Here is a 23650-nt window from a genome sequence, read left to right as displayed (position 1 = left end):
TTTTGTAACATCTATTAGGTAATAATTTACCTAAGGGTTACTTAGTATACTCTTCCTCGTTTAACAGTGTTATATTTCGATTCTGTTGAATAACTTCTAGCGTAACTAATTCATAATTATCAGATAAAGCTCACCTGAGAGTGAATATAACAAAGAAAGAACGAGAATACAATTGGAACAAACAAGATAAAGTATTATATGAGGCCCGTTACATCGTTTCAAGTAAGTCGGACAGACCATCAATGAGTATCAGACTTCAAAATCAAACATTTTTTTTCTGTAATTATTAGATATTTTTAAAAACTCTCCGTAGTAGCAGAAAAAGTAGGTATATGATATTCCACATAATGCAAAGTATTCATGTAAAAAGAACAATGTAAATGCATATTTTTTACGTTAATTAGGACAGTATAATGCACAATATTTATTAAAAGTTTTAAAAAACAAGTAAATGCTGCAAAAACATTTATTCTTAAAAGAGGTATGAAAACATTTGTTCTTACACCAGCTGTCGCTTTTCTATGTATATTTCTTTTAGAAGATGTTCTTTTTAGTTGATTATTACTTTTTGTCTGGTTTTTGCTCTAATAATAAGTGTAATGTACTAATACACTAATACACTGATTTCACTTGACCTGTAACAACCAACCCCATTGGTAAAATAAGAAAAAAAATGAGTATTATGTTAGTCTATCAGAAATCTTACAATATTGTGCGAATTAATGTGAGCATAGGTTTAACTCCGAGAGATATACCGAAATAATATGGTGTGAACCCCGCTTTACCCAGTCAGTTAAATGTCCAATGCCTGTTATAATGTTATGACTACAAGTTTTTTCCAAGATTTTCTATAAACACCTTGCACGCACATTGACAGCAACATAGACAGCAAATTGGCTTGCACAAACCTTGTTCCGGAAGTGAACATAACTTGAACTTTTTTATCCAACAGTAACAATAAACAATAAATGTGATAATTAAAATACCAATCACCTACTGAGAAAGTAACAATACATTTATTGTTTAAAACAACAACAAAATTATAGGAAATATGACAACCAACGTCAATGTTCCTTAAGCCAGATTTGGAAATTAAGTGGTTTCTTCGGCCGCTTTTCAGAAGCAACGCCCTCTTTCTCTAGCTGCGCGTCTTGGTCCCCGCGACGGCCACGGTTGTTAATATTCGGACCATAATTTTTGTTGTACGACACTATATGTATGTGTACATATATAATACAATTTAATATAATAAATAAAAGATCAACATAAATTCCAACGAAAACACCTTTATGATTTCAGTAATTGTCAAAGAAGAAATAAAATGCATCGTTTTGATAAGTTTGATGTTCTGTATGTACATATTAAGAAGAGTATAAGTGATCCCATGTTTGTATCCATATTTATGCAGACAACTCCAACAATTTAAGGCGAATACTCTCATGAAAGTGTATTAAAAAATATGGCAATTTAAACATTTACTTTCACAATCAGTTACCTATAGTGTCGCGTCGCGTATACAGTTTTTAGAAATACCGTTATGGTCATTTTACCGTCATGGGGTTTTCTAGCAGCTGCTAAGACCGAGGGTAGGATTTGCTACGTGACTTTTTCACATTAATTTCCAAACTGCAAAACTCGGGCTTTCTTTAATTGCTTTACGACCCTTTATGCCTCGAGTCAGGCAAAGAGTGTTCGCCATGTGGGCGAATATTACCTGCGACGGAAGTCCGGTCTCCGCGCGGACCGACGTTACCTTGCCGTCGAGTATAATAGAAAACGACTTTCCACCAGTCATAGGGCTTGTAGCTTGTATTAGCCAATGAAAATATTCACTGCGCTTCCCACCTACGCGTCAACACACCACCAGCGCCACGTACACCGAGAGACTTTTCATTATTAGTTTTCTAAGCAGAACAACACTGTCCGTTAACAAGAACACATTAGCTCCGATAATCATAGAGATTCTTGTACCAAGTTATTTATACTGTACCTCACAACCATAGTGCAGACTAGTTGATTGTTTAGTAAATAAATTTATACAGTCCACTTTCAATACACTTAAACATCAACAACCCAACGTTTGAGATACGCGGAAGAGTTCGGCAACTAAGTTGAGCAGCCGCGTACGGTACATATAGGATTGAATCAAATTCGTCTATTGTCTGTGGACGTCTGGCTAATAATGACAGAAACACCCTGTATAGGAAAATACATATGTAACATATCTAACTTTTTCGGTCACAATTTTCCGTATTAAAAGGAACTATATAAACATTACTAAATTCGATCGATGCAGTACAAAATGTATGTTTTCATAATAATCTAGCGTGAAAGCACCGATTTATTATTTCTCTGCTACAAAGAAAAATTAAGCTTTTGTAATATTTTCGATGGCTTTTGTGGAAAATCACATTTGTAAGTCCCGTTAAAATAAGTTCATTTTAAGTTAGACGTGTCTACACGAGAGACTACCTAAAGCTCACCAACCATGCAACATGGTGCATTCTAAAAGTGAAAAGTATTATGATCTTTTGCGTGGAAGTAGGAAATATTTATGAGCACACGTGCTAAAATTGTTAAACGTCAGTTGTAACTTCGTAAAGATAATAGATTGGACCTGTTAAAAATGATACGACATTATTTTTCCAGGAATTGTATCTTTATGCGGTAATATAATAGAATAATGTGTATGTTACAATATCGCAACCCGACTGCAATACTGCCATGAGTCAGAACTGTATAGTTTTACAGGAAAGCTTGTCAAAGTTTTCGCACAACATTAAAACATCGAAAGCAAAACTGACCCAACTGTCCTCTACTAGAGAAATGTAGAAAGGAAAGTTGTGCCAGTTTTGTTGCATGTAGAATCCTGTATTTACAGTCTTTCTACACATAAAATTAGAATACCATATTTTTTTAGTTATAGCGTTATTGCAACCGGGATGCGATATGTACCACAGTTACGGAGTTATACTGTTAAAAATCAAAGAATAATTTCTCAAAAACGACGTCGCAATGAATTAATTAAACAGACTAATTCAGTGTTTCCCAACCTTTTTTGTGCAATGCCCCACCTTAGCCTTTCTAAAATTCTTATGCCCCCCCTATGTAACATACATAATTTTTAATATTAAAAAATTGAATTGTTCACTTAAGAAACTTAAATGATAGGTTTTAGGAAGAAATCACTAGGAAATTGTTAACGAAACACAGTAAGTAAATTTTCAAAACATATAATGAAAAACTGAAATTCAAATTCCAAATAATTTTAATAAAGATTTTTCTATATTAATTTATTATTTTAATTTAGTGAGATCCTTGCGCTTGATGCTTGCTGCACAGAGATATTATATTAGGTTCCAATTTGGTTAGCTTCAGTCTCAAGTCTCCACGTTGTGTTATATCCAGCCGATTTCTTTTTTTTACCAGTAAATCATTTACAGCACTAAATCCACATTCAGCTAAATATGAAGATGGAAACGGTAGCAATAGTTTTCTTGCACATTTGGTTGAATTTGGGTATTTGATTTCTGTTTCCTCACAAAGCCATGCCATCGCTCCTTTTATATTAAATAAAGTTTTAACTGACTCATCATTTTGCAATTCTGCGAGTTCTTCTTGATACTGCATATTTGATATATCAGACAAATCCACTAACATTGGCTGCATCATCCATGTTGGAAAATCAATTTGTTTTAAATCAGAAAATCTTTCTTTTAAATCAGCCGATAGAATATTCAGATGATTGACAATAACAAGTAAAGCGGCGGCAATTATTTAAGAATTTGCTTTTTTCGTTAAATTTGGCACCGAAATCTAGCAATGCATTTAAATGGCCCGGAGCGAAAGGGTTAAACTCGTGTCGAGTCCATTTTCGAATTGCCCCCCTGTGGGGCGTGGGCCCTACGTTGGGAAACACTGGACTAATCATTCGAAAAGTTCCTAGGAAAGTCATCATTCTTATTATTTATATTAAAGTTACATCAATCCAAGAGATTTAGTAGCAATTGCATTACTTTATACGCAGTTAGATTTACAATTTAAAACAAATGAAATAAACTTATGTATAAGGGACAACAAGTAGCAGGAATATTCTGCTTCAGACAATTGTTTAATGTTTCTGTTGATTAAGTTCAATTTCCCTTGTTACTGATATTCTGAGCAAGATGTAATAATATGCTGAATACATTTTACAATTTTGTTTCGCGTGAGGCACATTGATGAGTCTTCCTTCTTTATTTTCTTCTTATTCTTGTTAATACAACATTGTGTCTTTTGTCAAGTGACAAAAGGTTTGTTCACAGATGTTGTTTCTAATACTGTGGATTTTAGTTGGCTGCAAATCTTTCCAAAAAATCTACAATTTTTCTTTAAGAATGTAAATGTGTAATTTTATTACTTCTTCATGAGAAACAGACATTTTTCATTTCCAGATATACCTATATAAGATGTTCACGGTATTAGTTCTCAGAGTTTTCGCGTAAGTGCTAGATTGAAGGAATTCGTTTGTTAGTCGCATTGCATGTGTTCTCTGATGTTCAAAACAACAGAATTTCGTAATCGTTCTGAATAAAGGTAGTACACTGTTCAATGCAGTCTTATAAACTGACGAAAGTACTTCCTTAATTTTTGTATTTCAGTGACCTTGAAGATTATTGTATTCTAAGTCGCCGAATTCGTCTCGCCAATCACGTTCATGTAATATAGAAAAAATGATAGATATCAATTCAAAAGAAAAAGTTGTATCGTCTTCACGCGAAAACTATTGCAAATTTAAAAAATTTATTTAGGTCATTGTATTGTGTATAAAAAATAGTGAAACTGTCCTTTTGTATTTTTCCCACAAGTCACTTACGAGAAAAACACTGAAAACTACTGCAATAACAGGAACACCTTGTATACAGGGTATTTCTTGACAGGTGTGACAAAATTTAAAGGCGAATTTCTATGCTACAATAAACTAAAAAGTAAGAGTGACAAAATTGTCGTTAATCCTTCGTTTTGTAGTTGCAAGCATTTAAAAATTAGGGCGCAATATACCTGAAACTTGGCAATCCGCAGACAACCGGCAAGCACTGGGCAGTTGAACGGAGGGGCTTACAGCTGTAAAAAATCAATGGGGACCACAAACTTACCTCGTAGAAACTGTGGGAAACTCGGTGATATTTGTCAGTCAATTTAAATATATTTAAAAACGACATGGTTCGTCGATGTAGCACTCGCTTTTAGATATCAATATGTTAGTTAATTGTTGCAGTCTGTTTGTCAATTTTTGTATTGCCTGTGAATTGCCTTCTTTCAATATTCAGAAGAACCCTTTTTATCTGAATCATAACTTAGAAAAATAACCTTGAGATAAAGAACATTTCAATAAAGACTTACGGACATTAATTTTGTTATTATATGCTAGTTCGAAAGGGTACGTACAAAAATTAGTTGCATTGTATTATGATATTCTGCCGTAATTAGCTATGTTAATAACAAAAAAAAACAGATACGTTTGAGCGGTACTGTACGTTGACCGTTTTTCTTCACACGCCATAATCGGATTAAGAAATGGGTCATTTCTGTTGTGCAAAGGAAGTAGAGATACTTCGTAAAGACTACAACGAATGTATGCTTGGCTGAAATATGTCGACTCGAATAGTTATTATTTCTATGAATACATTTTATTTTAAGTTGAATTTTGTTTTTGAATTTAAGGCAGGAAGAATCAGAATTCATATCATAAGACATTTTGAGGTAATTATACTTTACTGTCTTATCCCCTAGATCAATAGGTAGTAACGTCACAAAGTGATACGAATCGCGGAAAACGTGATAAAAAATCCTTACGTCTACTTTACACCGTTTATCAGTACAAAAACAGTCATTCTGGGGGTTTTTGGGGTCGCAGAATCTGATTTTCAGCTCAAAAATGTTGTTATACTAAAGTTAAGCCCAATAGGGGGAAGGAAATGTCGAAAAAATAATTTTATAATTTGTTTAACAGAGCTGTCTGATTTGTTTGTAATATTTTAAGTTAATTACAGCATAAAAGTTAAAAAATACTAACAGAGGTAGCAATTGTATGAGAGAGGAAGATATTGAGCGCGCGGATACTAAGAAGTCAATAGTTTGTATAAATTCACTCTTCAGATATTGAACAATTTTTCATTTACTTATAGAATGAAGTGATGCATTCATTTTATGCTATTAAAGTATATAAATAGTTTTAAATAACAGAAATAGAAGAAATTATGTGACTATTGTACTTACTCGCGTGTTGCATTTTTCGGAATCGAGGTGAATCCTTGAAACTTACATTATTCGATAGCCTATAATATAAGGAATGTAACTGTAAGAGCTGAACTTGCGCATCCTTGCGACTTCGGAGTAATACCCAATTATATTGGTAACAATCACGCGGCTGGGCGCGGCACGTAATAAGTATGTATCTGTGCCCGGCCAACATGTTTCTATGTTCCTGAAAATATTAAGGAAAGCATAATTAAGTAAAATAAAAAGAGATACTATTGAGTATGCAAATATATAAATATAGAAATACAAGTTCACGTTAACTTACATTTCATTCTAAGAACGTGTGCTCCACTTCTTTTGTGTTCTCCTCTAATTCTACTTCAATTACTGGAAATATAATACAATGCGTACAAAACAGATACACCAAACCTATACATTTCTGAATATTCAATTCCTTTATTTATTGTTGTCGTATAATTGGTACTACATGCCTGAGTCAGTGTAGCAGTCGTGCAAGTTCTTATTCATGGAGCTAAAGTAATACAAGGTTTAATACTCCCGATTGGAGAACTTTCAGGAGAAGCAAAGGAGGCAAATAACAGAGATGTGTGAAGATTTCGGGAACACACACTAGAAAAATTTCACATTTAAGAACCAATGACGATTTATTTCGTAGACTATTACTTCAGGCACGCATTTAAGTTTGTTTGTAATGAAAGAAAATAGAAAACAGCCAGATCCAAAAATTATAGAAGTAGAAGTAGAGGAGAACACAGAAGAAGTGGAGCACACGTTCTTAGAATGAAATGTGAGTTAACGTGAACTTGTATTTCTATATTTATATATTTGCATACTCATTAGTGTCTCTTTTTATTTTACTTAATTATGCTTTCCTTAATATTTTCAGGAATATAGACACACGTTGGCCGGGCACAGATACTTATTACGTGCCGCGCCTAGCCGCGTGATTGTTACCAATATAATTGGGTATTACTCCGAAGTCGCAAGGATGCGCAAGTTCAGCTCTTACAGTTACATTCTTTATACCACAGGCTATCGAATAATATAAGTTTCAAGGATTCACCTCGATTCCGAAAAATGCAACACGCGATTAAGTACAATAGTCACATAATTTCTTCTATTTCTGTTATTTAAAACTATTTATATACTTTAATAGCATAAAATGAATGCATCACTTCATTCTATGAGTAAATGAAAAATTGTTCAATATCTGAAGAGTGAATTTATACAAACTATTGATTTCTTAGTATCCACGCGCTCAATATCTTTCTCTCTCATACAATCGCTACCTCTGTTAGTCTTTTTTAAATTTTATGCTGTAATTAACTTAAAATATTTATCGACATTTGTTCCCCCTTACTGGGCTTAACTTTAGTATAACAAAATTTTTGAACTCAAAATCAGATTCTGCGACCTTAAAAACCACCCGAATGACTATTTTTGTAATGATAAACGGTGGAATGTAGACGGAAGGATTTTTTATCGCGTTTTTCGCGATTCGTACCACTACGTCAGTTGCACGATCCTATCATAGTATTTTTAAATTTGACACACAAAAAACAAAGGATGATCACATACGATCTGATCACCGTTTTCTAGTCTTAAACTGGGGTGACTTTATTAATTCATTGTATCCAATTTTGTCAGATTTAAAACAAACCTTTTACCGCCATTAGCTTTTTCTCGTACTCTGTCAGTCCTGATTGAGAATAAACAGATTTCGTTTGTACATTTAGTCGGTGATGATATTCTGAATGATAAATCTCACAAATTTAAATACGATAAATTAATATAGTCGTTTAAGGCAGGAAAACGGTTATCAGATTATGTGTGGCCATCCTTTGTTTCTTCTGTGCCAAATTAAAAAAAACTGTGAAAGGATCGTGTAACTGCCATTACTAGTTATTGATCTATTCAGATGGGACAGCTAGTGCAATCATGATCGAACTTAACGAAGGTAAGTTTCTTTCATCATTAATTATCTGGAAATTGCCCTTGGGATATGTTGCTGATGGGAAGGTCCTGATGGCTGTGGGATCCGATGAAGAAACTTTTTTCCCGTTTTTTTAGATGCTAATAATTAAACTTGTGTGTGATGGGATGTTGGGTGCGGTGTGAACACTGGGTGGTGACTTGGCTGACGCGTCTGATCATTGCATTCCGTTTTTACTTATCTATTGTATTGGAGTAAATGTAATGTAACATGTAGAATTGTCGTTTTTTTTATCATTTTTGAACCACAGTCGTCCCTCGCCTCGGACAAAGTGCATTCCACTTAGGACCCTGCCCTCTAGAACATGTCCGAAATTCAACAAAATTGGAGTTGAGATTCCCTTCTCCAAATAATTACCCATTTTGGTTTTAAATATAAAATGTGAAATACATAGGTCTGCTATTTATGTACTTATAGAACAACACACAGCAGAGTCATTTCTTGTGAGAATACATTATCCGTTTTATGAGAACGTCCTTGCAATTTGCATGTATGTCGTACGTTCAACAAGAAAAAACGTCTGCAACGTAAAGTTCTGGTACATTAATTGTGGTTTCGAACCAAATGTTTTGAATATAAATTGAAACAAGGTAATTAATTCGAAAAATTTATCAGTTTATTTGCCTATTTATTGCATATTAAGTGTTAACAGAAATAAAAAAGAGACACTTAAATATGTGCGTTTAAAAGTATTGCTGTAGTCGTTGCAAATTTTGTGAACACTTTACAAACTAAAAATAAAGTAGTTCAAAGTACCATACAAATGAATATTACTTTGAATATGAACTGTACCTAACTGTGTTCTTATAAGTATAATAAAATTTATTAAGTTATTTTTAAATTTGATTCAATTTTATAGTTGAATGTTTTAAATATACGTATATTTTCTCAATCACATGAAATTGCTATATTTATTCGTTATTGAATTTTCTAAAGTCTTGAAGGTGGAAAATCATTCATGAACACATACAGTTAAATAATTCTATTTTCATAGTATTTACTTTGTTCGACAATTAAAAATGTTTACGACTTATAATTTAAGTAGAAAGTAGATTTTAGAAATTTTCTACATCTTGAAAGGTCTCCCTGCTAAGTCTCAAATATTATTTGTAGCTGGAATTACTTGAAAATTTTATACTTATTAATATTTTACAATTTCTGAAAGTCACTAAATTTTCATAGTATCACAGTACATTTACCTGCACATTATTATAGTAAAGAATTGAGATTTTTTTGAAGTTTTTGACGACCTTCTATAACGTTCAATCCATGAATTTTTTGCACATAAATGTCTTTTTGACTATGAATATGATGTTCCATAGCTGTAGGAAGTCTATCCCTAAATATTTACATTTAACACGATGAAACCACTGTTACATTGATAAAGAATAATACTTCTAAAAATTACTTTTCTCAGTTAATGGAAATTATCTTGGTTAGTCAACTTTAAATATGGATAACATTTTTAAAGCTTTACACAATTTAAGAAGATGCAATGTATTTATCTTTTGCATAATACATTAAGATCTTTCTGATGACAGTTTAATTGCTTTCCATCGTAGTGAAACTGGCATCTATTTTATTGATTTTTTCTTTGGAATCGAGTTTTGACTGTGCAAGATAAGATTTACATACCTGAGGAAATAAAACTGTTATTGAACATCAATCTAAAGTGTCGTTTCTCCGTAGAGTCCATAAACCCTTTTAAAATAATGAATACATCGTTTTATTTTACAATGCAAATGTATGACGTGCGGTGTAAAACAGTTTAGTAAATTTCATACGGTAATGTATTCATGGCTCATTTAAATTGAATGTTTATATGAAACAGTGGTGCTCTTATTTTAATAATTTTGTATTCATTCAGAAGGAGGCATGTCTTCTCTTATTCTTTTATGTCGCATCAACTACTAAAGGTTATTAGCGACGACAATGTTCGGTTACATTACACCTGTAAGTTGTTTCGTTTCTTTGAGGAACTGGAGTAGTAGACATATTTTCTATGGTTAGAGAACTTCTCTTTAAAATTGTAGCTTATGTTGCTTTTTTGTCTTAATGTCGAATATTTACCGCAGTTTGTAACTGAGTGCTCGACAGTCATTTGTGTATTATATTTATCACTAATTGAAGGACTATTTGTCGAGAGTAAATGAGAATGGGTTGTTGTTGTGTGAAAAAGCATTGTTGAATTCTTCATTTACAAGTTTACCTGTATTCAATGATTACCAGACAATTGTTCTTCTATAATTTGTTATTCGAAGTACATATCTTACTTAAGTAAACTTTGTGCTCATCTATGCGGACGAGTAATATTTACGTATAGTCAAACAAGTTTATTCTTAGAATTGGTATTTGAGTGCAACAGCCTCGTAAGAAACAACCGACCTGAAATTAGTCCTCTAAAGTGAAAGTACATCATCGATGATTATGTACAGAAATTGTGTGTAAACAAATTTCGAAAAATTTAATTTACATAACCACCTGGAAAATTTATAGTTTTGAGTCATTTTGTTCAGTTACAAAAAAATTAAATATGTCACAATAAAGTAGCTGCAATGCATTCTTGTCAAACACGAATATTTATCTTCACATTATTAAGTTTGGATCAATTCTAAGTAAATTGAATTATGAATAATATCTGTTAAAATTCATTTAACATGATTATTTTTTTGAATCTTTTATTGTACAACATATTGTGTTCACTGTTGTTTAGTGTGAGGTTCAGCCTTATGTTTTGCCAATAGTATATAGTATTTTTTCAGTATTAAGGTTGACGTTTAAAAACTCCAAAACGGTGGAAAAATACTTTAATTCGAAACTAATAATACTCCTATACAAAATTCTTCTTAGGCCCGATAACTACAAGTAATGTTGGTTACATTAAGTTTACTAATCACGATTGACTGACAAACTTTCGAATATCAGCAATTTTATGAAGTGCGACCTCATAAATAGCCCTATACATGTATGTAATTATTCTGTTTAACGAAAATCAATGAAATAACATCATTTTCGTATACAATATTATTTTTAATTTTCAAATCCAGTATATTGCATAGGCTGTTATTTAAAGGATTGCAGTATTTACTTCAAGTTCACTTAAGAGTAGTAGATGGTATTCTTTCGCATCCATCACTTAACATGTAGATACAACCATTTAAACAAGTATTGTTATGACACATTCCTAAACGATTTTACATATCGATAGCCAGTATTTCGAATAAATGATGTTCTACTATATTTCTGTTTGAACGTATGTAATATAATTCTATTGTGGTGTAATTCTGATGTAGTTAACCCTCGTTTGTTACAATATCTCACAGTCGCGTTTGTAACCGTTCCGACTACATAATCAAATATTGTAGACAGCTACATATACAGGGTTTCCCAAACATGTCCTCCGACCCGGAAATGGGGCACTCGGGGGGTGAATTGAAACAACTTTTACCTTAGCAACAATTTAATCTGAGGCTTCGTTACCGAGATATTAACGAAAAACCGCGACCAATCAGAGCGCGAGTTTGCCAGACGAGTTCCCGCGCTAGCGGTGGCTACGCGCTACGCTTGTACTACGAAGTTCCAAACAAGTAGGTCAGCATGCATCGCAAGAAACTGCGTATAATAGCAAATAAAAAAGACGTAACAAATAAAATCATACTTTTCATCATCTGCCGTTTGTTATTTAAAGAGATTAATGAATGAAACGTAAATGTAGAAAAATTATGTCACGTAAAAAGACGAATGAACCTTTACTTTTTTGTAAATTCCTTTTTACGAATTTGTAAATTTCCTTTTCAAATAACGTGTGAACGAAAAGGTAATTTAACAGAGATTGAACGAGAAGTGATCGTAATTCGGTATTGGTATAAAAATTCGTAGTTTAATAACAGGCAACAATGTTACTGATAATGAATAAGTTTCTTCAAACAGCCCGAAGAAAAATTTAGGTACAGAAACTTGCAGTATTATCGCCGGAAATAAATCATAGCTTGCGTTAAATTAAAAAAATAATAATCAGCAATAAATTTATTAGAACTCACCCTTTCGGAAATTCCCCTGCAGTTTGCAAACCTGTGACTAGGTCACTGAACCGATCCTGGTCATCGACTGCCGAAACGGTTTATGGCAGGGTATCGCCCCGTTCGCAGGGGATCGCAGGTATACCCGTCCAGCCGAAGTTAAGGGTTGTAACGTCAAGTGCGTCCTGGTTATTCCACCGAATACGTACTCACTTCATTGCACGACCACTAATACTGATCTCCCGACAGAATCACTTAATGTATTTTTAATCCAACGTGTTGCCCCTACATTAGGAAAATTCGTGGCCCCGGAAGGGCCGATTGTTTTCAATTTATCAGATGTTTTACGTAGCCAAATACTTGCACAGCAGCACCCGCATATCCGTTATTCTGTACGTACCACCAGAACATTGCGTAATACTCCCGTGATCCGAACATCTCTGTTGTCCGATTGCTAACCGACTGCCAGAATTTATCCGAAAGGGCTTCTTCTACCCCCAAGTAATTTCCCATCGTTACATTGTGAGTTCACTCCCACCACGACAAGATTTAGGTAATAGGAAACCAACGGTTCGTGCTTTGCAGAAGTGCAAGGAAAGAACCGTTGCACAGTTTCACCAAGGCGAGTAGCCCGTTAATTTATTGCCAGGGTACCTACTGCTTCGAGATAGAAAACAGACATCACGTGAAAGGCTGAGTTCTAATCAATTTAGTGCTGATTATTATTTTTGTAATTTAACGCAAGCTATGACTTATTTCTGCGATAATTCTGCAAATTTCTGTACTTAACTTTTTCTTCGGGCTTTTTGAAGAAACTTATTCATTATCAGGAACATTGTTGCCCGTTATTAAACTACGAATTTTTATGCCAATACCGAACTACGATCACTTCTCGTTCATTCTCTGTTACATTACATTTTCGTTCACACGTTATTTGCAAAGGAAATTTACAAATTCGTAAAAAGGAATTCACAGAAATGTAAATGTGCATTCGTCTTTTTACGTTACACATAATTTGCCTACATTTACGTTTCATTCATTAATGTCTTTAAATAACAAACGACAGATGATAGAAAGTATGATTTCTTTTTTTACGTCTTTCTTATTTGCTATTATACGCAGTTTCTTGCGATGCATGTTGACCTACTTGTTCGGAGCTTCGTAGTACAAGCGTAGCGCGTAGCCACCGCTAGCGCGGGAACTCGGCTGGTAAACTCGTGCCTTGATTGGTCGCGGTTTTTCGTTAATATCACGGTAACGAAGCCTCAGATTACATTGTTGCTGAGGAAAAAGTTGTTCCAGTTCACCCCGCGAGTGACTCATTTCCGGGTCGAAGGATATTTTTGGGACACCCTGTATATTTCTAATTTCGAGCAGGGCGATCCCTACCACCGCGAGGATCCACGGTGCTCGCGATCCGCGCCATGGATTCGGAACGCTAATGCCCCAATATCTATCGAAAATGCGTGCGCATCCATCCCCACCAGGTGCTAATCGAAGGACGTCGATGCGAGCCCCAGTGATGGCAGAATTGTCTAATTTGGTTTCATCACCACGATGTCCCGGCGTCCTCCAACTTATTCCACAGTTTCTGCCACGCAAGCATACTTTGCTTCTATCTGTGTGAGTTGGCCATTCGGATGTTTTCGCCGACTACCTGCGTCCCCCGGCAACGTAAAGAATGAGGAAACCTTGGAGACCCTGTTCCAGAATCTCACTGGGCCGAAAATTCATGTTTCCGACGCGACGCCCGGCAACCTAAACATGTGAGCAACAGTCGGGAGACCACGTTTGAATCCCACTGTAGGTTTACTTTTACGGTTTTACTTTTTACATTTAATTATTTTATACTTTCATTTTGTAACCTCTCAGTAAAATAAAAACTTGAAAATATTAATTTGTGAGACATTTAAAAAGAAGGAAATAAATTGTTTCCTCTTCAATATTTAAATTTTGTATTATATACACGTTTTTTGGTGGGGTACGTCGTAGTTTTAAAAATCGAAGACCGATATTTTCGACTGTTTTTCCGTGAAAAAATAACTTACAAATATTTGAAATTTTTATATTTCCATTATTAAGTAAGCATATTATACGATTATAAATATTTTATATAAATTGTAGAAGTCGAATTATCTCAACTGAAACCGTCTTGTACTTATTCTATAGTATGTAGTGAATGTAATAAAAAAAATCGAAATACTACCTGCGGTACTCGAACCGCGTTCAAAAAACTTCACACCGGTACTGTAGTTGGAACGCTTACCCAGTATACCAGTGTCCCTTTTGAAATTCGATGAAATATTTTCTGATATATTCAGTGCAGCACGGGCTTAATTAAGTTAATTCGACTTCTACAATTTATATACTGTTTTACTGGATATGGCAATATTTACAATCGTATAATATATATATAATCCTTTAACGCCCAGACTCCCGATATTTCAAAGTAATGAGACTGATATATGTGTTGTATCTTGTTATTTTTAAGTCCAAATATCAAATAAAAAAATTGAGCACAATTTATTAAATGTGCCCCAGTAAATACTACCTATCAGATTTTAACAGAATTTTTGCATGCCATTAACCCCTTGCCGTGCTTTAACGAGTCTGACTCGTGATGAAAATTTTGGCCCAAACATGAATATGACGAGCCAGGCTCGTGAATAGATCGTCGGGCCAAACGTAAACATCACGAGCCGAGGTCGTGTACAGATAGTCGGATCAAACATAAACATCACGAGCCTGGGTCGTGATTGAATGTTAGTTTCTATCAGTACGCCACCAGAGTTAGTCACGAGTCTCATAATTGCTGTTACAAAGTAGTTTATATTATTATATTGAAATTCGGCTCGTATTGTGACCTTTCTCGCGCATCAGTCTGATCTGTTTACCACGCGTTGACGCGTAACACTTGGGCCCGAGTTTCGTCGAGCTAAATGGCACGGCAAGGGGTTAAATAGGGACTTTTGACCCTTATCCGGCTATAACCATTAAAACGAATGAACGTATATTTATAATGTCACATTTTAATCTCATGCAATATTTAAAATAACGGTAACATCTAATTGTAAGAATACTTTTTGTATATACAGGGTTTTCGACAAATAGTGGGAAAAAATTGAAGGGGTGATTCTTTGAGGCAAAATAAGACGAAAATAAAAAATAACGAAATTGCGAAAAATGCTTCGTTTGTTAGTTATAAGCGTTTAAAGATTGACTCAAATCATGGCAATCCGAGCGCACGGAGTGTCAGCGGATCACGGCTCATCAGGGGCGTGCAGTTACTTTAAAGACTCAACGACGTGCAGGAAAAGTCGGTAAAACAGCTGTTTACTTACCCCGTAGAAGATGTCGAAACTTGTGCCCGCGGTATTTGAGTCGAATCCACCTGTATCACAATTAATTCTGATTACTCGATAAAATTCGTAAGAATGCAAATATCTTCTTACGAATATTATCGAGTAGAGAGGATTAATGCCCCCTCTAGTTGTCACGTATCACAATTGTTCTGTCCACGAGTGTTTGAACTTGTATTCGGTCGGCCAATTCTATTCGGCTCATCGTGCGAAGGCCGTGTATGTTTGTGTCGCGGTGAAGGGGGGACGGGGGCATCCGCGTTCCACCTGCCGCCGTGACCGTGAGCGTCGACCAAAAATCAACATCGTGTCGCGTCAAGTTCATTTCGATCACCCGAAATCAGTTCGTCTCGCGATCAACTCGTCAACCGTTAGAGCTGTTTCTTGCACGTCATTAACAACTCCCGAGAGTCATCTAGCGAAAACCTGTCGTTTTCCATGCTCTCGCGAACAAGGCACAGAAACCCGTTTTTTCTCTCATCAGTACGCGCATCGCGAAACCCGTCGTTTCCCGTGCCGTCGTGACTTCTTCCAATTCTTCTATCGTATTGTCTATCCGATTGTTCCTTGCCCTTTCTCATCCATTCTCAACTTCCACTCAAGTGGTACTGCGATGATGAAAGCCACTCTTTACTGAGTGATCTCCTCCGAAACTGAGCAGTCCTTGAAATTTCTCAGTAATTTCGTCTGCGCCTTTGTTCGTTTCCTATCTCTCTTTGTCTCCGTGAAACGCCGGACTTACGACCCGCGCGTCCGCATTCAAAACGCGCGTTATTTTTCTCACTGTGCGTCCCCGTCGAGACGGTCCCGGCAACCCGTTTGGACCGCGGTGACCCTCCGCGATTCGAACGAAACAACGAGTATTCATAAAATTAATCGGCACACGCACGTACACCACAGAAGTCCGCGAAAAGTGTCCACACATACTGAGCCATTGTCCCGACCGTGAAAAATGTCCATACACACTGCGCGATTGTCCCGACCGCGAAAAATGTTCACACACTGCGCGATTAAGTAGACCCGCGAGCTGTTCCTCCGTTGGGTTTAACACTCTATACGTTACACAAAACTAACACTCAAAATAATTAATTTAAAACTATTTAACACTAATTTTTATACTAATTTTTAACACGCTATAATTAATAAAACCAGCAATATTTAATAAAACCTGCAATAATGAATAAAATCTACAATATTTAATAAAATCTACAATACTTAATAAACCCTACAATAATTAATAAAACATACAATAATTAATTCGCACTATTTATAACGACGACATACGCGACACTACTAAACAATCACTACGTAATCGCTAAATAAACTAAAACTTAGTTTTCCGAACATGAAATCTATTTGCTCGTAGAATGCAAAGGTCACCGTTCGGAAAGGACGACTGATATTGTTGAACTGATCCTCCCTCGTTAGGATCGATGTGGCGTAATAGGTCGATCCCCACTCCTTCATGGTCAACACTTTTTGGGAAGGAAAAACTGCATGGGAAAGTGTTTTGTACGTCGCGTTTCTTTTCGTATATTCTTAGAGCAACATCTGTATTTTTTTCTCATACACCATTCGGGGCCACTTGGCCATGATGCCGAGGGTGTGCGAGTTTGGATATTATAAAATTGTCTCTTGTCTTCTGCCGTGCGACCACCCGCGGATTGCCTGTAACATCTTACTGCCATCGACGAAGACCTTGCCTATTGTATTTTCGGCCGTCCCTCTTGACATTAACTTAAAAAGAACATTCAAACTCGAATTCCAACTCCATGTTAGAAATGGTTCATATTACACCGAATGTATGTATTTAACAATTTCCTTTATTTGATTTTTTGTAGTTTCTTCCTGCATCGTAGTGCAGGTGCGGCAAATTTCATCTTACTTTCATTCTAATATCATTATACGTTTTGTATGATCCATGTTAATTGCATATTATTTTTTTCCGGAAATAAGAACCTCAAACACTTGGAGTAAGATCGAAGTGGTAATAAAATATGCAATGCACATAAAACATATAATAAGTCAATATTCAATATTTTAGGAATAGAGATATTATCCTATCGAGCGAAGCTTCGAACGACAAGCAATTAACGCATGCACTCGTTTAAAAACATCGTTCGGCACCCCGCGACGGAGGACAAGCTCGTCCACACAGTCACCCCCTAAATGTAAAGTCATTCACATATGAATGACACCAGCCGCTTACGGTCGACCGACGAAGGCAGCTTGCTACCTCAAACGGGGCGCGCCGCTGTTTATTCTGGAAATATTGAATATGGACTTACTGTATGTTTTATGTGCATTGCACATTTTATTACTACTTCGATCTTACTCCAAGTGTTTGACGTTCTTGTAACCGCAAAAAAATAATATGCACTTAACATGGATCATAGAAAATGTATAATGATATTAGAATGAAACTAAGATGAAATTTGCCGCACCTGCATTACGATGCATGAAGAAACTAAGAAACTAAAATAAATAAAATTGTTAAACACATACATTCGGTGTAATATGAACCATTTCTAACATGGAATTGGAATTCGAGGTTGAAAGTTCTTTTTACAAGTTAATGTCTAGAGGGACGGCCGAAAACACAATAGGCAAGGTCTTCGTCGATGGCAGTAAGACGTTACAGGAAATCGGCGGGTGGTCGTCCTGCAGAAGACAAGAGGCAGTTTTATAATGTCCAGACGCGCGCTCCCTCGGCATCGTGGCCAAGTAGCCTCGAGGCCCCGAGTGGTGTATGAGAAAAAAATACAGATGTTGCTCTAAGAATATACGAAAAGAAACGCGACCTCCAAGACACTTTCCCATGCAGTTTTTCCTTCCGAAAAAGTGTTGACCATGAAAGAGTGGGGATCGACCTATTACGCCACATCGATCCTAACGAGGGAGGATCAGTTCAACAGTATCAGTCGTCCTTTCCGAACGGTGCCCTTTGCATTCTACGAGCAAATAGAGTTCATGTTCGGAAAACTAAGTTTTAGTTTATTTAGCGATTACGTAGTGATTATTTAGTAGTGTCGCGTATGTCGTCATTAGAAATAGTGCAAATTAATTATTGTAGGTTTTATTAATTATTGTAGGTTTTATTAAATAATGTAGGTTTTATTAATTATAGCGTGTTAAAAATTAGTATAAAAGTTAGTGTTAAATAGTTTTAAATTAATTATTTTGATTGTTGGGTTTGTGTAACCTATAGAGTGTTAAACCCAACGGAGGAACAGCTCGCGGGTCTACTTAATCGCGCAATATGTGAACATTTTTTGCGGTCGGGACAATCGCGCAATGTGTATGGACACTTTTCACGGACGGGACAATGGCTCAGTGTGTGTGGACACTTTTCGCGGACTTCTGTGGTGTACGTGCATGTGCGGATTAAGATCATGGATACACGTGGACAGGACAATTGTGATACGTGACATCTAGAGGGGGCATTAACCCTCTCCAATCGATAATATTCGTAAGAAGATATTTACATTTCTTGCGAAGTTTATCGAGTAATCAGAGTTGATGCGATACAAGTGGATTCGACTCAAATACCGCGGGCACAAGTTATCGACATCTTCTACGGGGTAAGTAAACAGCTGTTCTACCGACTTTTCCTGCACGTCGTTGAGTCTTTAAAGTGACTGTACGCCCCTGGTGAGCCGTGATCCGCTGACACTACGTGCGCGCGGATTGCCACGATTTGGGTCAATCATTAAACGCTTATAACTAACAAACGAAGCATTTTTCGCAATCTCGTTATTCTTGGTTTTTGTCTTATTTTGCCTGACAGAATCACCCCTTAAATTTTTTCCCACTAGTTGTCGAACGCCCTGTATAATATAAAATTTAAATATTGAAGGGGAAACAATTTATTTCCTTCTTTTTAAATGTCTTGCAAATTAATATTTTCAAGTTTATATTTTACTGAGAGGTTACAAAGTGCAATTATAAAATAATTAAATATAAAAAGTAAAACCGCGACAGCGGGATTCGAACGATGTCTCCCGACTGTTGCTCACACGTTTAGGTTGCCTGGCGTCGCGTCGGAAACGTGAATTTTCTGCCCAGTGAGATTCTCAAACAGGGTCTCCAAGGTTTCCTCATTCTTTACGTTGCCGGGTGACGCAGGTAGTCGGTGGAAACACCCGAACGGCCAGATCACATAGATCAGGCCTGTCCAACTTCTGGCCCGCGGGTCATTTCGCCAGACGACGCGGTCCCCACAATCACTCAGTTCATACCCCACTACTCGCTTGCGCTGCCATGCGATCGCTCGGCAAGAGGTACGCGCGGGTAGGAATTTCTGGAGCGTCAGAAGTGGGGACAGTCAGAGCATGTACACACGCTTTCTTTTCTCTATATCGTCGGGCTTCTTATGGGCATGGAGGGGGGTCATTCCCCTCGGCTGAAAGAGCAAGCCGGTAGGGGCGATTATCGGTTTTGGCCCGCGGGCCAGAAGTTGAACAGGCCTGATATAGATAGAGGGAAAGTATGCGTGGATGATGTGTGGCAAAACTGTGGAATAAAGTGGGGGACGCGGGGACGTCGTGGTGGTGGAACCAAGTTCCACGATTCTGGCATCACTGGCGAGCCCGTCGATCAGCACTCTGCGCTGGGAAGCGAATTGGTTAACACGCGATCTTAAAGGGGGTCCGTACGACGAATCCTGGTACGTAATCTAGAGGTCAAACCGACCTGGTAAGATCTTCAAACCCCCTTTCTTGCCCTCGTTACGTACGCTCCTCAAACTGAGGGGTCAAGTGCACAAACCGCACCTTGGCACAGCTAGACCACGGAATTTTGGGAAGATCTTCATTATTTAAAGTTATCAATCGTGAACCACAGCAGCAGTCAGTGTAACGATGTATTGTACATAGCCGTAAAGCCGTAGAAAGGTACAGTTTCTATCTCATAGTATTTGCACCATTCCAATGGTACACGTTTTTCGGCTCTGTACAACCGTGTGTAGACAAGGGAACGTTGAATACGTGTTGATTCGCGTGTCCTTGTCATCGCCATCTTCGAGCCTTAACTATGCAAACTCACTAATTACTCAGGAATTCAACTGTCTCCGCGTCGTACACGACCCGCGACACACGATCGGATTTTGCATAGTCGTAGTCTCTCTCCCGACACCGGAGAACACTCGAAATCCACGCATCGTGCCGACGAGTGAACTCTTGGGTGTTTCAGATTGACTGGGGCGTTATGTTTGACTCCACTCACGCATTTTCTTCGAAGTTTCGGCCATATGCGTGAATGATGCGACAGATCCTCACTCGTATGCGTAAGGTAAATTTTACATCCAAATTGACCGCGGCAATAGATAGAGACGCGCTGCCGAGAGAATATTTGCATGAGTGTGGCGTATTGTTAACGAGAGAGAAATCATAACGATCTGTCAATCAATCGATGTGTGGATCTTCTCAATTCAAATTGAACTATAACCTCAATAGCGGTCACAGCGATAATTTACTGTATACATAAATTCCAACGGTATATTCATACGTGAAGTTTTGTTACTCTCAAAAACGTCTCCAACTTTCTTCTTGTACCAACCTGATCTCTCTGCTGTCCAGTGTATGGAGGCACGAACCAATCTAGATCGGCCGAGTAAAACGACTAAGGGGTAGTGATGGGTAACCGAGCCTTGGTGTTCGAGCTTGTTCGAACGAGCTGATACTTCGAGCTTGTTCGAGCTACTCAAACGAGCTCGGATGACAGATTTATGTTCTCAGGGGAGACCCGAGGCTCTGGCATTCGAAGCTCGAAGCTCGTAGCCTCGGCGCGTAGAGATGTTATCTGGCCGCCGGCAGCCGACCCTCGGGCCCTCGGGTTACAATGTAACACACGGAATGAATCACCCATGAATAAAAATTTAAACTTTAACTCTACACGCCGAGGCTTCGAACTTCGAGTGCCACGGTGACAGAGCCTCGGGTCTCCCCTGAGAACATAAATCTGTCATCCGAGCTCGTTCGAGTAGCTCGACCGAGCTTTGAACTTTTCCCCTATTACTCGAACACGTTCGAAAAGCTCGGTTACCCATCACTACTAAGGGGTTCGTAACCGATCCCACAGCTAGTCGGTATGAACAAACATAAAATTAAAGGTTACACGTTCTTGTCACATCGCGTATGGTATACCTATACGTTCTTCAGTTGCTTATATTTCATAGTCAGATATGTACATCAACTTGAATGTTTTTTTTTATATCGATTCTCCAGGCATTAAAGGAAAAGACTATGTAAGTTAGAATGCCGTGAATATGTGTGTATCAAAGATATTGTGGGTAAACTTGTCGATTAACTTACTCCTCTTTGATTTTAAAATGACTATATTTAAATCATTAAGTTGCAGTATTGTGGAAAAGATTAGTATTTATGCGTGACATTTGGACTCATTTCACAAGATTTTTCAAAAATTTATTCTTTAAAATCCTATAAGTTGATTGTTCTCGAGACAGCCAATAAATGTTACCATCTTTCTGGATATAAGAATATAAAACACTTGTGCATTATTCAAGAAAGTGCAAAGAGCTGCAAATATTTGAGAATTTAATACAATGATCAACCATATAGGTTTCAAGCACATGCTTTTGGTTATTTGAGTGGACTTGCACCTTGATAAATATCAACTTGTCGAAAAATTATTTGGCAAAATGACCTAAAAAGACTTAATTTTGTAAGTAAAACGTCAGAATATTCTTTCATATTCTTTTTATATTCGTAAATTTCGATATAAATATTTATTGTAATTCTCAAATTCCAACAAGTATTTACATATACAAAGAGTACTATCTTTTGTGAATAAAGTAAATAACTAAGTGCTTGCGTTTAACAGATATAAAGATAAACGTTAATTTGTACAATCTATATTTTCACTTTGGAATAAAATAAAATGGCTCCTTCTTTCTAATTGTACGTGAATAATATCGTTCTTCAATTATAGCAAAGGGAGGATGGTAAAAAGTAGATACATTTATGGTTCTTCCGACACCTAAACTGTTAATAAGACATATGTTCTAATAAATTAGGAATGCATAAAAAGTAATGATTTACACGCTATATTGTAGACAAAAGTCTATATTTTAATCGTATTTGAAAGAATAACGCAGAAATTATTGAGTAACAATCTTAGAAAGAGATGGTTTGAGAGAATAGATGACAATGCAAATATTCGGGGAAATGTCTTTAATATTATACTATAACTTGCTTGTAAAACAAAAATTAATGTGTTGAACGCGAGAATAGTTACTATATTTCATTCTCTTATTCTTCAGATGATAGTTTTTCAGAAAAATAATCGTTAACGATAGATTTGTATGGTACGTTTGTGAGCAGGCGGCTTGAATTGTTTGTGTTTACGCTTTAACCGATGACAATTCCTCCTGCAGGAATAGCGAATTCTTACTTTGAAAAATTAACTCCACCTTTATCACCTAATTCCTGTTTTCGTTTGCATTTAATGTGGGCATAAGAAGTCAATTTTACTTGAAACAGTAACGAGTGCAGTGCAAACGATTCCTACATTTTCAAAGGCGTGAGCAGTTAATTTTGTTAGTAAAAGAGTTCAGTGTGGATTCTAGTTCACTTTTTTCCCGCTTCCGTTGTCCACAATTAAATAAATGCTACGGTTTTGCTGCGGACGCTGTAAATAAACCATAAATGGAAAATAACGATGTTAATTGCAGGAAGTCGTTTGCAAAGTTGAGTCGCGACAAGTATCGTAAATCTAAGGATAGCTGGTATTGTACGGCTTGCTACTGAATTAAATATGTCAGTGATACCAGTACTTTTCGACAGTGCTTTTAAACATCATTTGAAGTGATTTATCGGCAAAGCACGTGTGTCCTCGGTTGCAAATCAAAGAATCGAGTGTATTGCAAAATTTGACAAGGAAAGAATGCCTTGCAGTATCTCTAAATCCAAAAAGATATTTTTGTTCGCTATGGCTCTCCGGTGTGGTCCTCTTCGTTTAGAAGTTAAGATTATTTAACGTCAACAACTCCCAATTTACCG

At 36.6% G+C, this 23650-nt stretch overlaps 1 protein-coding gene across 1 annotated transcript; it reads right to left on the bottom strand.

The window, feature by feature from the left end:
* Window positions 1-3306: 3306 nt before the first annotated feature.
* On the bottom strand, window positions 3307-3669 carry LOC107193151 (SCAN domain-containing protein 3-like). The gene has a single exon (XM_015582549.1). It carries the CDS (start codon window positions 3667-3669, stop codon window positions 3307-3309), a length of 363 nt encoding a protein of 120 aa, XP_015438035.1.
* Window positions 3670-23650: the final 19981 nt, after the last annotated feature.

This window comes from Dufourea novaeangliae, unplaced genomic scaffold (assembly GCF_001272555.1).
Source record: "Dufourea novaeangliae isolate 0120121106 unplaced genomic scaffold, ASM127255v1 scaffold577, whole genome shotgun sequence".
Classification (NCBI taxonomy): Eukaryota; Metazoa; Arthropoda; class Insecta; order Hymenoptera; family Halictidae; genus Dufourea; species Dufourea novaeangliae.
This window is presented reverse-complemented; position numbering and strand designations above follow the sequence as displayed.